General features: G+C 40.0%; 1 protein-coding gene across 1 annotated transcript; it reads right to left on the reverse strand.

Moving 5' to 3' along the window:
- Positions 1 to 11,213: 11,213 nt before the first annotated feature.
- Positions 11,214 to 12,043, reverse strand: LOC116135870. Its single transcript, XM_031421577.1, has one exon. It carries the CDS (start codon positions 11,952 to 11,954, stop codon positions 11,328 to 11,330), a length of 627 nt encoding a protein of 208 aa, XP_031277437.1. The 5' UTR covers positions 11,955 to 12,043; the 3' UTR covers positions 11,214 to 11,327.
- Between the last annotated feature and the right edge of the window lie 5,085 nt (positions 12,044 to 17,128).

A 17,128-nucleotide genomic window follows, 5' to 3' on the forward strand; every position in this document is an offset into this window, starting at 1 on the left:
GAAAACCTGATCAGATAGAGGGTTCGAGACATGCCTCAGAGAAGCCCTCAGCCGACCAGCTTTAAGACGATGAGGTCAATCCTCTAGGAGCCAGATTAGGGCTAATAGTCTTATCATTTTGCATGTTGTACTCTTCACATTAATGAAACACATTTTGCTTTTATAATTTCTGTTTGCTTTATTATACATGAGTTTACATTGTCAAATATTGGAACAAGTCTATGCAAACATGATAACACATTTATACGAACAAGATTACATGCGAAGACTGTTACAAGCGAACAGAATAATACTTTGTAGAGATAATTTACAAAGATCAAAGTTTAATTTACAAAAAGAACTGAGTTCGGAATTACTGATAGTATGGTTGAAGGTGCTCAACATTCCAAGCTCGGGGTACTTTGGAACCATTCAGCATTTCGAGATGATAAGTCCCTGGTTTTATCACTTTGTCGATGCGGTATGGACCTTCCCAGTTTGGTCCTAACACTCCGGCACTTGGTTCCCTAATGCCGACAAGAACTTCTTTTAATACAAGGTCACCGACTTGGAAGTCTCTTCGCTTGAATTTAGAATTGAAGAACCTCTTCGTGCGTTGCTGGTAGACTACTACCCTTAGCGAAGCCTTGCTGCGATGTTCTTCAACAAGGTCAAGACTTGCTTGCATGAGCGTTTCGTTGTCGGCTTCATTATACAAGTCCCTCCGAAGTGAACCAGTTCCTACCTCCACAAGGATCATCGCTTCGCAACCGTATGCTAGCGAAAAATGGGTCTCTGGGGTAGAGGTTTTCGGAGTCTTCTTGTACGTCCATAGGACTTCGAGGAGGTCGTCAGCCCAATTCCCTTTGGCCTTGTCGAGTTTGGCTTTTAGAGTGTGCTTGATGGTCTTGTTAACAGCTTCAACTTGACCATTTGCTTGCGGTCTTGCGACTGAGGCAAATTTTTTATGGATGCCCAGCTCGTCGTAAAACTGCTTGAACTCCTCGTTGTCGAACTATTTTCCATTGTCCGAGATGAGGGTATGAGGAATTCTGTAGCGGCACACAATATTCCTGAAGACGAAGTCTTTGAGCTTCTTGGTCGTGATCGTGGCTAGCGGTTCGGCTTCCACCCATTTGGTGAAGTAATCTACCGCGATCACGACATATTTGACTCCCCCTTTATCAACTGGCATGGGACCGATGAGATCAATTCCCCACATGGAAAATGGCTAGGGGCTAGTCATTGTTATCAGTTCGTGGAAGGAGCTCACGGTACGTTTATGAACCGCTGACACTTGTCACACCTCTTGACAAAGTTGTAGGCGTCATCTTTGATTCGGGGCCAATAGTACCCTTAACGAACAACCTTGTTCGCAAGAGATCGTGCAGCGGTGTGATTACTGCAAATCCCTTCATGTATTTCCCTCATGATGGACTCTGCTTCTTCGCTGGTTACACATCGAAGGAGAAGGGTGCTAAACCCTTGCCTGTACAGTTGGTCTTTGATGAGGGTGTAACGAGCAGATCTTGTTCGCAGAACCCTTGCTTCGACCTTGTCGTCAGGCGAGGTTCCATCCTTGAGGTATTGGAAAATGGGAGTCATCCAGAAATCTGACTCTATTACATTCACGGCCTATTCGATCAGGCTGATACTAGAGGCCTCGATGAATCAAACAGGAATGCTATCCGGTGCTTCTGAGTCCAACGATGAGCGATCCTGGCCAAGGCGTCTGCCACAGAGTTGCTATCTCTGGGAATCTGAGTGATCACAAAGTGCTTGAATGGCTCGAGTGCGACCTTAGCTTCCTTCAGATAGTGGATCATATTTTCTTCCATGGCTTGATACTCTCCTAAAATCTGGTTAACGACCAGCATGGAGTTGTTATAGATGTTGATCGCCATTACGCCCATTTCTTTGGCCAACCGCAATCCGACGAGCAGAGCTTCATACTTGGCCTCATTGTTGGTTGCCTTAAATCTGAACTGGAGGATACCATGAACGCGAGCCCCTTCGGGACTTAAAAGAAGAAGACCTACACTAGCCCTCTTTCTGTTCGATGATCCATCGACGTAAAGGCTCCGGGTCGATAGATTCTGAGCAGTTTCCTAGATGGCTTCGCTGGGCTATTGCTCCGACTCATTTGGAAGATAGGAAAATTCTGAGATAAAGTCAACAACAACTTGCACTTTGATAGTCAATCTTGGCTTGTACTTCAGATCGAACTGACTCAATTCCATGGCCTATTTAAGCATTTTACCCGACGCCTCAGGCTTTTGGAGGACCTGCCTGAGCGGGTAGTTAGTCATTACATGGATAGTATGGGCGTGGAAGTAAGGTTGCAGCTTTCTGGAAGGGATCAGTAGGGCATAGGTTAATCGTTCCATTTCTGAATACCACATCTCGGCATCCAAAGACGTTTGCTCGCGTAGTATACTGGCCATTGGACCTTTCCTCTTCCCGAACTAAGGTTGCACTGATCACGAACTGAGAGACGGACAGATACAGGAGCAGGATCTCTTGCGAAAGAGGCTTGGTTAAGAGAGGTGGCTTCCTGAGGTGTTCTTTTATACTTTGGAACGCCTAATCACACTCGGGAGTCCACTCCAATTTCTTATTGGCTTTCAGGACATTGAAGAACAATAAACAACGATCTGTTAGCCTCGATATGAAGTGACTCAACGCCGCTATTCGTCCATTAAGGCTCATGACATGCTTTTTGCTGGTCGGGATTTCTATATCAAAGAGAGCTTGGATCTTCTCGGGGTTGATCTCTATTCCTCGCAGGTTAACCATGTATCCTAGGAATTTTCTCGAGGATACTCCGAACGAGCACTTGAGAGGATTCAGCTTCATTCTGTATAGTCGGAGGATATCAAACATCTCAGCGAGATGCTCTATGTGATCTGAAGCGACATGTGATTTGACCAGCATATCATCCACATAGACCTCCATTGACTTGCCAATCTGATCGGCAAACATTCGGTTAACCAATCGCTGGTAGGTCGTGCCAGCGTTCTTGAGGCCGAAGGGCATAACTCTATAGCAGTACAGGCCCCGATCTGTAATAAAGGATGTATGCTCTTCGTCCGGTGCATACATCAGAATTTGATTGTATCCCGAGTACATGTCCATGAAACTCAGTAGCTCGTGCCCCGAGGTGTCATCCACGTGCTGGTCGATTCTTGGCAGGGGGAAGCTATCCTTAGGGCATGTTTTGTTGAGGTCGATGAAGTCGACACAGGTTCGCCACTTGTCATTGGGCTTCTTTACCAAAACTGGGTTGGCAACCCAGGTCGGGTAGAGTGCTTCTCGAGATGGACCTATTTCGGAGGAGGTTATCCACCTCTAGCTTTAAGGCGGCATATCGCTTCAGATCCATTACCCTTATTTTTCGGCGAACTGGCTTGGTTTTGCTGTTGATGTTCAACGCATGGCAAATGATATCCGGGCTGATCCCGACCATATCTACGTGTGACCAGGTGAATACATCGATATTTTTCTTGAGGAAGCTGATCAGCTCGGATGTGAGCTAGGGGTTGAGATTACTCCCAATCCTTAATACTCGGTTTGGTTCTTTCTGGTCGACCGATACTTCAGAAAAATCCTCAACTGGCCCACTGGAAGGGCTATCTTGAATTCGAGGGTCCATATTATCCTCGGCTGGACCTGGCTGCAGCTTGATTCAGCTGATCGCCATAGTCTGGCAGGGAATGCCATGCGAGATACCCTTCTCTTTGCACGCCATCTGCACTACTTTTATGTAACGGTCGCGAGATGCGCTCTGAGATCCACTAACTTCCCCTATCCCTGTCGGGGTGGGGAACTTCATCTTGAGATGGTATATCGAAGTGACTGCCCTGAAGTGTCTTAGTAGAGGTCGCCCCAGGATTCCATTGAAGGCAGATGGGCAATCCACGACTAAGAATTCAGTAACCTTAGTCACTTTGTCATAGTCACCCAACGTGACTAGAAGTTGGATCGTTCCTTTGGGGATCAAGTGGTCCCCTGTAAAACCATATAAAGGGATCGAGGAAGGCTTCAAGTCGGCCTCCTCCAGGTTCATTCTTTCGAAAGCGGTCTGGAACAAAATGTTCACAGCGCTTCCGTTGTCCACTAGCATCCTGCGGACGTTATAGTGCCCTATGAGGGGTGTGATCACAAGAGCATCGTTATGGGGATGATGCAGATGGGCTGCATCATTTTAGGAGACGGTAATTGGCTCCTCCTTGTGAACCTTTTTTGGTCGCTGCGACGTGTTCATCACACTGATTGGGTCGTGATAAGCCTCGCGAACATATCTTTCTTGGGCACCTCGTGTGTTCTGTAATAGCTGCTTCCTACTTAAATACTCATAAAATATACATATAAAATAGTATAAAGAGTTGGGCCCAAATTTTTTCTTTTATTAAACATATACATTCTTTACACAAAATTTGTATCATGTATAAAAGTTATCAAAAACATGGTACACAGTGTAACCACTTCCCCTTGCGTGCCGATGTCCATCCGACTGTATCCTCACCTAGATCCTACAAAACATAGGAAACAACGGGGTGAGCACTAAAACAATGCTCAGTAAGTAAATCCTCTACTCATCTAACCCCAAAACTCTCTCTAATTCTTTCCTTACAATGCTCATTTACTCTCTCTCTTATACTTCTCTCTATTTTCTCTTTCTCATAACTCTTTTCTACTAACTCTCTTTTGTAAGTCACGGCCTCATCTTACCGGAGGCACCGCCGGGACTCGCTCCCGCTCTCCGTGACTTCTAATCGTTCTAGCGGATCGGACTCGGTTATGCATGGATTCGGAACCCTTGGCCATGTGAGTGTATAAACTCTCTCTCGGGTAGTCTCGGGTATAGTCCTCATCCGCATGTACTCTCACAGGCTACACCACTTTTCTCTCTCATACTCAAGCCGCTCTCTCTCTCTTTGCGACATACATACGGGAATACTCTACCCATTACTCACGGGTTCCCCATCGCACAACCTACTCTATTCTCTTTTTCTCTCTTTTCTCTTAATGAAGCTCACACTCAAAGTTCTCTACTCTCTTTCTCTAATGCAAGTAATGCATATGGATGACTCATGCTCATTAATGCACTCATGAAATGCAATTATGCCATGTAGCACAAATTAAAGCTTCCTACTCTTACTCATGCTTCTCTTGAGCATTTCATCAAACTCATGTGCATACAAAACTCTATTTTAACAATAACTTTTCTCTTCTCTTTAATCATCCAAAAAATGGGAGAAAAACTCCCTCATACACTCTAAACTCCTGTCAAAGAAAGGGTTTGTTCAAAACTTCCTTCAACTTCAATCAAAACTCAACTCAACATCATAAAAATCTCAACACTTCTCATATTCCAATATATTCAATACTCATCAATAACTATAATCTCATCTCATCTCATCTCAACAAACATGATACATACACATTCATTCATTCATTCATACATAAATCTCTACTTAAAGGAGTTCTTAAATCTCAACTTGGGTTGGATTTACTTACCTTGTGAATAAGTGGCTTCTCTAACACTTCTCCTTCCCTTTTTGTAGCCTAGCTTTTCTCTACAACTTAGGATGCTTTAGATGAAATCTCTACTAAAAATTACCCAAAAGCTCCCTAAAACTCCTTAGAAATCTTGGAAGATTGAATAGAGAATGGGAAGAAAATAGAGAATGAGAATGGCTGTGGAAATGGGTGAAATGAAGGGTTTACTAAACTTAGTCACTTGTTAGCTCAATTTACATACAAACATTCCCATTTTACCCTTGTTCTTCCTTGAAAATTTCATCTTTGTCCTTTACAATCACACCCTCATCTCCAACACATTCTCTACTAAATTTTCTTATATTTTACTCCCCACTTTTCCTGCTAATTAGGGGTAGAATAGTCATTTTACCCCTATGGAGAATTATCTAGAAACTTAATTAACCTTTTCTGCCATCCCTTCGCCGCGGCGAAGCAATTTCCGTCGCCCCGATGAAAACTTACAGAGCCGACACCGTAATTACAAAGCCAACGTCGCTGCGGCGAAGACTGTAATTCCAAGATTCCTCAAGTCTCAACCAATTTCAAGGCAAACACTCAACCAACTCAACATACCATTTCAATTAAAGGCCAACTAACCAATCATGACAACATACAAACTCAATTGAAGCTGAATCAATGAACATTTAAGTAATACAGCAAATCTTAAGTACGTACCTCAAGTGGGGCATTACATGTTCCCCACGAGGTGCGGCCCTCCAAAGATCATGTTGACACTGCTATACCCTTTGCGATCACATCTCTTCTTTCCTTATTCCCCTTGACTTTTCTCTTTCGCGGGAGCGGAGTCGTCAATATACTCCTTGAAATGTCCCTTCTTAATGAGCTCTTCGATTGCCTGCTTGAGAGCTCGGCACTCATCGGTGTGATGCCCGTTATCCCGATGGAAGCAACAATATTTTTTATTATTTCTAGCTAACGTGGGAGTTTTCATGGGCTCGGGCTCTTCGAGCAGGCTGGCTTCTTCCGATTTGTCAAGAATAGTCGATACAGATGCATTCAGAGGCGTATATTGGTCTCTGTCGCGATCACGATGAGGGACAAGAGCATAAGACTTTTTGGGCTTGTAGCGAGGTTTCTTTCCTTTTCGCTGATCGTCAACGGCCCCTCTACGATCAGCTCGTCTGCTTTCCCCCCGACCAGACGTACTGCCTGAAGTGTCGGGGTCGCAACGGCGGAGTGCCGCCAATGAATTTTCTATCCAGAGGTACTTCTCTGCAAGGTTTTAGAATCCTGTGAGGGAAACATCGTCCTCAGCCTGTAATTCTTTCCACAGGTCGGTTTGTGGACAAACTCCTGCTATGATGAGAATCCAAATAGACTCTTCGGGAGTATGAGCCACCTTGTTGAGTTCTCTATGGAAACGGTCGATGTAGGACAAGAGGGATTCATCCCTTTCTTGCCTTATATTGCTGAGATAACTCAAAGGCATCGAGAACTTTCGGTTCGCTTGAAAATGCCTTAGGAACGTCGCGCTCATCTGAGGCCACGAACTGATCAATCCCGCTGGGAGTGGCCTGAACCACCGTTTGGCATGAGAGGTTAAAGTCACTGCCAAACAACAACATTTTGCTAGATCTGAGACCTAGTGAAGCTCCATCAGGTTGTTAAATTCATATAAACGATCCTGCGGATCAGAATTTCCATCAAGCGCCTGTATGTTGGGCATCCTAAATCCTGGTGGGAGTAGAGCGGCTAGCACTTCGGGAGAGAAGGGGGACACAGACGCGACCTGCCCTTACTCATTTTGCTAAGCTCTTAGTCGGTGTAAAGCTCGCTGCAGCTCCTCAATTTGTGGCAATGGAGCCACTTGGAGATTACTTTCGCCCATGCGAGTTCGACTCTCGCGATTACGGTTGAGGAAAATCCGGAGGTCGAGTTCCCCTTCGCCTCAGCCGGCAGTTCCGACCACTCTCGACATATGTTGGCTAGAGGCGTGTGATGGCAATGAACGGTGTGGGGTATTATCACGACCTTCGCGGTGGTAAGAACCGCCCCACGAAGTGTGGGAACCTCTCGCACGATGACGATCTGGATCATTTTGCTAGCAGTGATAAGAATCGCCCCGCCCAGCACTTTTACTAGGGTGTACCTGCGACGTGGCATGGGACAGCTCGGGCTGTGTCCTTTCACCGAGTCTTAACGAGATTGGTATTCTACTTGGGACGCAGTCGGTGTTCGCTGGGCCTTTGGAGCCCATAGGCCCATTTTTTGCTACTTGCTTACCCTTTCGTCTACACGTTGCAGTGCTCGTGACACGGGCTATTTCCCTTTGCCGCACTTTCGCGTGACCTACAGGTGTTTTTGGTGGTTGCACCGCCCCAGCTGATTTGGATGGCACGCTCTGGTCCAAACGATCCAACCTTCGGTTGACCGTTTGGAGAGTACTGTCAAACCTCTCCAGGTAACTTCTAATGGCAGGGTCAAGTTGTGAACTTGATGGGATATCCCCTGCAACGTCTTGCGGAACTGAGGGTATTTTGGAAGAGGTACCCCCCGGACTTGGGGGGTTCCCCCAACACCTTGGTTGGTTTGCTCAGGTTCAGGTTGGCGGGCCATTTGCTGTTGTAGGACCGGTAAGTGAGAGATTCTCCTGATGAAGGATGAACACTAAATCAAGCCCTCCTTCTAGCGTCAAACTGTTGATGCGTGATTTTGACATCAATGAAATGCACGTGTGAAACGCTGAGCTAGCTCAGAAGACACACGTGAATGTAAAGAAAAGAGGATAAATGCAATGAGAAAAGCGTTTTTAAAGTGGTTCGAATGCTAAGGAAGCAAGTCCTACATCCACTATTATATTATTAATGATAGAGGTCAGGTCGCATGAGCTGACTGGCCTTCAAGTGATAGTATAAGAAAGAGAATGCTTTTGCATTACAGAGATAATAGCTAATCAAGAGTAAAAATGAGCGAATCCCCTGAATGAGAGAGGAACTCTCAATTTATAGTGGGATGCATTGAGCTAATGATTACTAGATCTGTGAGTTGGTGAGATTAACCGTGTAAATACTTCTTTATGTCACATTGCCCACCTTCTAGAGTGATTTACGCGATTTGGTGCAGGAATTAGACACATAGGATCACCACAACTTTTGGCTGGTCTGACGCGTACCTATTATTCTGACAAAAGCACGCTGCAAGTGTTTCCATATTCTGACTTTTGTACGCTTGCTGATGTTACATCATCCCTTTATTTTTCAGGCATAATAAGATTCATGTAAAGATGAGTAATTATTTCATAGGACGATCGATTTCATGGTAACACATATACTGTTTGAACTTTTTTGTTTTGTGTTTCTTAAATGTACAACTGGTCAACAATCAATTCTATTGACACCTTAAGTTGCAGCTTTATCTCGATGAGTTTTGGAATATTGGCAGATGATGTAGTATGATAGGAGCAATATCTGAAAACTCTCTTGGTGGGTTTAAAGTCACAAAATCCAGTTGCATGTATATGTACCATGGACTTTCTCTTTTATATAACAGTTGAGTTTCCAACCTCTTTAATTACCGTGATATCAGCTAAGAAAGACAAATCAAAACCTTCACGGAAATGGATTAACTTTAACAAGATTTTGATTTGCTTCCACCTCTCTAAACCCATGATATCCTGTCAAAAATGTTAGCATAGACAAGACCTCATGACATGACAGTGGAGTGGAGTATTTGTTAAGTTTGAATTTCGCCTGTAAAGAACGTAGGTCTCTGAAATGATTGATGTGTTGACAGCCAGTAGTCGACAGAGCAAATCATAAACATGCATGCAGATGCAGGGAATGATATACCTTGGTGATTTTGATGGCAAACGAAGGTTTGTAATTGTATATATATATATCTTCTTCAGATGGCTATGTAGAATAAAAAAGTAGATAGAAACTGAGTTCATTGCAAACAGACAAGAGAAATGGAGTTGTTTAATCACGGTTGCGTTGCCAGCTCATACAACATTATTATAAGCAGAAACAGCATTGATTTGACAGGAAAAGAAAACTCTATCCTTATCCTCTAAAGAAAATTAACAAAGAAACAGAATGAATTTCATCATCGTTCCATGTGGCTGATGCATTGTTAACCCACCCGATCCAACTACATGGACCCACTTCAACTAAACTAACAAAATCTCATATCCAACCTCATCGGTTCTAGATTCTTTTTCTCATTGCCCAAACACCAATTCCTGACTCAGATATCCACATTTCTGACTCGACTCCTTTTTGTTCTGAGTTTCTATTCACATGATATATAGATCACATCTTGTTCTTTCTTTACCTATAATGTCAATTAGGAATATTACACGTAATGTGGACGTCCATCTGACTATAAAAGAAATTAGTATTGTTCTGTTGCACTTTAAATTACCTTAAAATTAAATACTGATGGTATTATGTTTTGTTTTACCATATTATAGATGCTATGCTATGCTATGGCATGGCCTGGCCCCATATGCAGCTGCTAGTTTATAGTGCTTGATGAACCCTCCCCAACCTGTTATCCTTCATCGTTGCTTCGCTTTCATGTGGGCTGTCCCCCGCCATTTAAGAAACCTTTGCTTTTTTAGGGACCCATTTTCTGGCAAATTAAGTCTACTCAGTGAATATAATTGTTTTTCCATTTTCCACTTTATAACCGTTTTGATGGCTTTACAGGAAATAAAAATAGAAACATCTATTCTATCGACAACGACCAAATCACCAAAAGCCATCTCCTTCTTCACACCTTTCGTTTTCACAACCTTATCTTCCCGGGATTGTTTTTCTAGGCAAAGGCAATAAAGTAATTCAGTAGATAAGGGATGGGACCTCTCTGTATTTGATAAGATAGGGACAAAACCAATCCTCAATATCTACACTAATTGTTTTATAGAGTTAATATCTCATTCTCGTGCAGCTGGCTTCTATCCAATTAATCCATCCACCTTCACTTTCTGGTGGTCACGACTCATTGTATTCTCAATCAGTTTAATGTATGTTGATGCTAAATCCTCCATTAGCCATATGTAATGTTAACTCTGTTAAAATAAAATTCCTAAGAAATAGGTTCTTTTAACATTTTCAATAACATGGTTGTCCAATTCATCAATTACATGATGACCATCCTACTTTTCTCAGGACACTTGTCCATATGACCAATTTTTCCCACAATTATTGTCCTTGGTTTGAACCATTCTGTTCTGAATTCTGATTAATCCACAGTGAATTAATTTTAGGTACTCCATCTTCAATCCCGAAAGGGAATATATATCCAGAAGGACGCAACGAGGTTAGGCTGCTTTCAAACATGAACTAACACCCTACCTGCAAAACAAAAAAATCCAAACATTAAAGAATATAAAATGTTCTGTAAAGAAGAAAATTTTAAAAAGAACACATACCACCAGGCTACACGGGAGAGATCCAACGAATACCGAACAGAAACGACGCCATTCACGATACGTAAATGCAGAAACACCCTACAAACGGATAAACGACAAACGTCAAACCAAACGCCAAACACAGCACGCAAATATATATATATATATATATATATATATATAGAGAGAGAGAGAGAGAGAGAGAGAGAGAGAGAGAGAGAGAGAGAGAAGAGTAGTGAACTGGACTGAAGCTGATCTCCAATTATAATTTGATTTTAGTTTTAGGTATATCAAAATTTAATATTAGATCTAATCCTTAAGCGCCTCAAAATAAATAGCTCGGATTTTTTATATTATATTTCTATATCACATTTCTATATATACACAAACAAAACAAATCAGAGTCCAAGTCCAGGAATTTGATCTTTGGTCATAAATCATCCTGAGCTTTGGACATGATAGATAAGCGGCTTGGCCGAGGCTGGAAAGCAGCGCGCCGTCTTTGCTGGTGAGAAGACGGCCGAATCAAAGCCGCCAAAGCTCTCTTCACCAAATCCCCTTCTACTCCTCCAATCCTAACCAGCGAGTTTGTCATAGCCGATCTCCTAGCATGTAGCCGATTATTTGGTGAATTGGTAGCCTGAGACTGTGAAGAATTAAAATTTTTATGGAGGCTGCATCGGAAGGAGCCAGGGTGCGTTGTAGGAGAACACATACACGTCCTCTTCGGTTTGGCTTGATTTTTCAATACCTGAACTTTAACTTGATTGTTGTTTATGTTATGAGAAGTGATGGCGCGGTGAGGTGATACGAACTGGACTGAGTGAGCTGAGGTGGACTGAATCGGTTTGTTGTTACCGTAGAGGTTCACACGTGTTGGAGAAGCAGATCTGGTAAAGAAAGGGGAAGATCTAGAAGAGAAACTGGAGGTTGAATAAGCGAAAGCAGGGGAGGAAGAGGATGATGATGTGTAATGAGAGTTGTAGAATCTGCCGGAAGGCGAGAGTGAACGAACAACCGGTCCAGTCGATGATCTTCTAGAAGAGGTTGCCGCCATTTTGTTGCAATAAACAGAAAGAGAGAGAAGAGAAATTTTCTTTAGAAGCCGTGTTTGGCTCTTCAGTTTGGCAAACCTAGCTTCAGTCGAGCTATGTATATATAGGATTTTTGAAAGGAGTAGAGAGGAGAGAGACGGTAACATTTTTTCTATTAAGGTATAATATTTCTACAATATTGTGCTTTTAACCCTAAACTTCTCTATATATGATTATTGACACACATAAGATTAGAATATTTTGACCATAAAAAAATTCAAAGTTGAATATAATTAGATTGACGAAGGAATTAACAGGTTTTGAGGATTTTTAGAATTTAAAAAAAAAAATTATAATGTTGTTTTTTTTATTAAAAGAAAAAAGGAAATGGAATTTAAAAGAATAAAAGAAAGTATGGGGATATGGATGCAAAGAGTGTAAAGAGACTGTGGTGTGCGTTGAAGACATTTAACCTAACCAGAGGTGTAGGTTGGGTGAATAAGGATGAGGTAGGGTTAGCACATAGCAAAGAGCAGAGCACATCAGTTTGGATAATATCCAACGGTTTTAAAGAAAAGCTATGGGCTCTACTTCCAGTCTTCTGACAGAAACAGCTTTCAGGAGCCACGTATTCAATATTTCAAAATGAGACACTGTGACTATAATACCCTCATTGCTTATATTATTTGTTTTGTTAAAAACAACAACATTAATCGAGTTTTTCTTGTTTTTAATAGGAATAAAGAAAAATATTTGTACCTGATGGTTCTAGAGTATGAGCTTTCGTCAAACATATAATCAAAGGTTCTCTCCTTGTTGTGAGGATTGGATAAGCAATCCCAAGTAAATATCAATAATGGAAGTTTGACCTTCGAGGAGATGGCATTAATCAATGGCACTATGACTCTTATCACTGGGAAGAGGATAAGGATCATAAAATTTAATTTGTTTCGGATACGATAATATCAAATTTATAAGTAAGTAATTATAACTATGTTGACTTGTGAAATTATTGGGAAAAACTTGTTATATTAGAGTAAAAAATATATAAAAATTGATGGGATAACACAATTTCTTAACATTTTTCACACAATTCAATTGATTGCAGTGATCCCATTAAGTGCTTACAAAGAAAGCACTTAACTAAAATAATGTTTATGCAGATCAAAGACTTTAGAAGATTCTCATATTTTCTTTAATGATCCTTCCCCTATGTTATTAAACTACAAAATACACACGTAGCTCAATGAACATATGTATGGCTTGACAAAGTCTCGTCAATAAAGTGACCGTCCTTCCAATTAGCAATTAATCAATGGAATAAAATCGTAAGATTATCACTTAATTAAAGATTAGAAAAACGTGTATGCCTCACTTCTGTGTGTGTATATATATATGGGGCTTAACTTTACTTTGCTTTTCTTTCCTTTTAGTCATTTGTTATTAGGGCAGAGAAAGCTGAATATTATTGGAAGATCTTTATGATTTGCTTTTTGTATAATTTATATTGAAATTGCTCCAATCCAACCACTAATACTATATTTAAATGGAACCATGGTGGGGTGATATAGGTTGGATAGTGTTAATGCATAATTTATATATGTTATGATTTTGGAGTTGGATTGATTAGTTGGGATATCAGTTGTTACGTTTTAGTTGCAGAAATAGTAACAAAATATAATTGGGAAATCATGCTATATATATGAGTGATATTTGAAGTTAATAGCTTTGATGAGGTACATGTTTCACACCCACCAAATATGATTAAAATTAAATTATAAGTATATAGAATAATAGTCCAGGTGCCAGTGACAACCAATCTTGTCGATTAAGTGATAAATTGTATTTGTGTGCATACTTAATTTAAACGCTAATGGTGGACATTAATCATTAAACTTATATAATTATCTGTATGTTGGCTGATTAATAATAATAATAATAATAATAATAATAATCATGCTTCATTCTTTCTCCTTAAGCTATAGCAACATGCTTTGATTCTCAAAGAATTGTCCCTGCCTCGCCGCACCATATGAAGTAGAATATAAATCTGTAGATGCTTTAACAAGTATTTTGATTGGAATCATTAATTAATAACTAATTGGAGCATTTAGTAAGTGGCAATCGTCGTCATACTTGGTTGGTAGATTAATTAGATCTAATTAATGTTTTTAAAGTGGAAGAAATCTTCATTCTTGGATTCATCAATTCCTCCATTATCACCAAAACCAAAATGTTGGTTTAGAAGTGTCACTACCAGCTAATGCCTACCTAAAAAGAAACAATCATCCATCTTAATTTTTACAAGTGCCATAACATTTGCAAAATTGTACGTCTAGAGGCCGGCCACTTTCTTCCAACATTTGCAAATTGCTGCTTCATGTGTACCTAAAAAGAGGAATTACAAGTCAAGCATTTATTCCGGATTGACCTGCCAACGATTAATCAAGGCGACGCATATAATGGAGTTGAGAAGTTTCCTGTATATTTGCCAAAAGAGACCATAACCCTAAAGTTGAGTCAACAATATGAAGCTCTATTTTTCTTCCCTTGAAAAGCATTAATATCAATGGGGGTCCAAAACTGTGAAGTACCGAATGATCTTCTTTTTAGAATGTATGCCAAACGCGTTATAAAAAAGAAGTTTCTTTATATAATCAATGCAAGTTTGAACATGATTAAGATGCTTTGAACTTTGAAAATAATCTTTTAATTATATCACACCTTTTGTCATGTCTATTCTTACCTTAATTATTAAGGTATTCAATTATAACCATTCCTTTGTTGGTTTTCATCTGAAATCAAAGCATTCATGTTCATGACTTCAATATTTTTATCAATTATCAGAGGCATAAGACTGCCACTTATGGGATCTAATCATGGAGACAGGCCAACAATTGGAGCCATATTAAGTGGCATCTTTTTCCTTCTTAAGGAAGGAGAAGTAAAAAACAAATGAAGAACCTTTCGTGGTAGTAACTTGGATTAATCCAACTACTGGACGAAAGGTCTACATTAATGTAAACATGACTTGTATTTCTGTAAACTCCATAACACTTCTTCCATGACTACTGTCTTGTTTGTTTTATGCAAATGGTGCACTTGTGTTTGTGGTTCTTTAAGCTTTTGAAATTTCTATACAATGTGTCAATCAAAGGCTCCACATGGTGGGGAAGGCCATAACTTTGGAATACTCCGGGGTCACATTTTGGTATATAATATTTGGAGGCTGCTCGCCAGCTCAAAAGGTCAAGCTTCTTTATCAATTACTTAGATATTTCTCCTCCCATCGGATACTTCTTGGATGAACCAACTATAATATATACATCATCTCTCCATCGCTTTCTATTTAGTACTCAAAATAAAATAAAAATTAGAAATTATATGGGAAATTGCTAGGATACCCATCTTGAGGGATGTTGTGTTTCACTTTATTTAAGAAAAAGAAAGGTCGAACAACTAGTAGAAGAAGATATGATTCTTTAATTATATGGGAATACTTTAGACTAGTGTTCAACCAAATTGACTGAGATCATCAAAATTGACAATTTCTTCTATTTAATTTAGAGGAGAGGTTGTTGAATTTGCTAGCATGTTTAGTTGATCCGATGAATGATTTAACCACTATTGGTTAATTTTAAGTATAATATGATATCATCATCAATCTTTTTCTAAGACTAAGCATTTATTAATTCATTCATTTGTATCTGCAGACAGCATAGTTACCAAACCATAATTGTTTAATCTTTTGGCAATTAAAGTGTATACTTCCCCTGAATTTAACTTGTGGTTCCAATTATATTCTTCCCCTGAATTTAATTTGATGGATGTATACTTCAGCTTTCTTATGAGTGTTGTCTCCATGCCATTATAAATCACACTCACAGTATGAGATTTCAATATAAAACAGCAACTTGTGGGGGGAATTATATTATAGAAATGTAAAAGCAAAATAAAGTATTTTCTTCCTTATTGATATGAAGTAAATAGTTGTGCGCGCGTATGATCAGTTTCATTATTATATGAAGAAATCGGTGTGTTTAGTTATTCATCTGACATACGTAACCCTTTTCCCTTACGTCTTGTTTAAAACTGAAACTCCTCCTTTTGATGACATGAATTTATGGAAAGAACAAACAGAAGAAGAAAAACATCTGGTTGAAACTCTAAAATATGAAGGCCAAGAAAGAAGATACAAGATCAAACTAACTATATATATATATATATACATATAAACATTGCTCATACTTGATCCTTAACAAACCGATGCACTCAGCTTTTCCATATGAATATAATATCCTCATATGAAAGCGTATAATCAAGTAAGATAGAAAGAAAAACGGTGTCAAACTGATGATGAAATCATTTGAAACTGACAAAAAAGAAAGAACTATAAGTGATGATCGATGGATGATGATCAAGAAACTGCAACCCCATCTCGACTGCCATTCATCAAGCAAAACCTGGAAGGCTTAGGCTGGAAATTCCTCTTTCTTTGAAGATCATGACTTGATGGCTTGATAATTTGGAGGAGAAATGCCTTGAGTGTATTAGCTTTGGCGCTAATCAAAGCGAATTCCCACCGATTTGATGGAATAGAAGCTGATGATGAAGACCTGGTCTGAATGTTCCTGTGGATGCTGCATCTGAATGAGCCTGGATGTGTGGTTGGAGAACATAAGCATCTTCTCACCTTTGAATGATTTGAAGATGCATTTTTTGAGGCCATGGAATTGTTCAACGTCAACAAGATTCACTCTTTGGTGTGGCAAACTGATGGGGAGTTTGAGGCTATGAGGTTTTTATAACCCATTGGCACGTAATATTATAACATTAAATAATCAAATTAGATTAATTAATTAAGAAATACCATTCTATCCTTAATGCACGCGCTTCGCTTAACAAGGGCAAAATTAACAAGTGTAACGTTATACAATATTGTGTACTTGTATATATGCTTGAGGGAAGAGCCTTAGAAATTGTTGCCCATTTCTATTGTTTCTTGACTGCTTGCTTGGCAATCAAGGGCGGGCTGACTATTTATTCCTGTATAAGGAATAAAGACTGCAAATAAAGAATCATCTTGTGGTCAAATGGACACTGCATTCTACTGAGGGAGGCTATGTCTTCAAATACTTTAACTATAACCATTACTGTAACATTGAAAATGTATTAAAAGCTGCATTCAAATAATGAG

The sequence above is a fragment of the Pistacia vera genome, unplaced genomic scaffold, assembly GCF_008641045.1.
Source record: "Pistacia vera cultivar Batoury unplaced genomic scaffold, PisVer_v2 Contig304, whole genome shotgun sequence".
Taxonomy (NCBI): domain Eukaryota; kingdom Viridiplantae; phylum Streptophyta; class Magnoliopsida; order Sapindales; family Anacardiaceae; genus Pistacia; species Pistacia vera.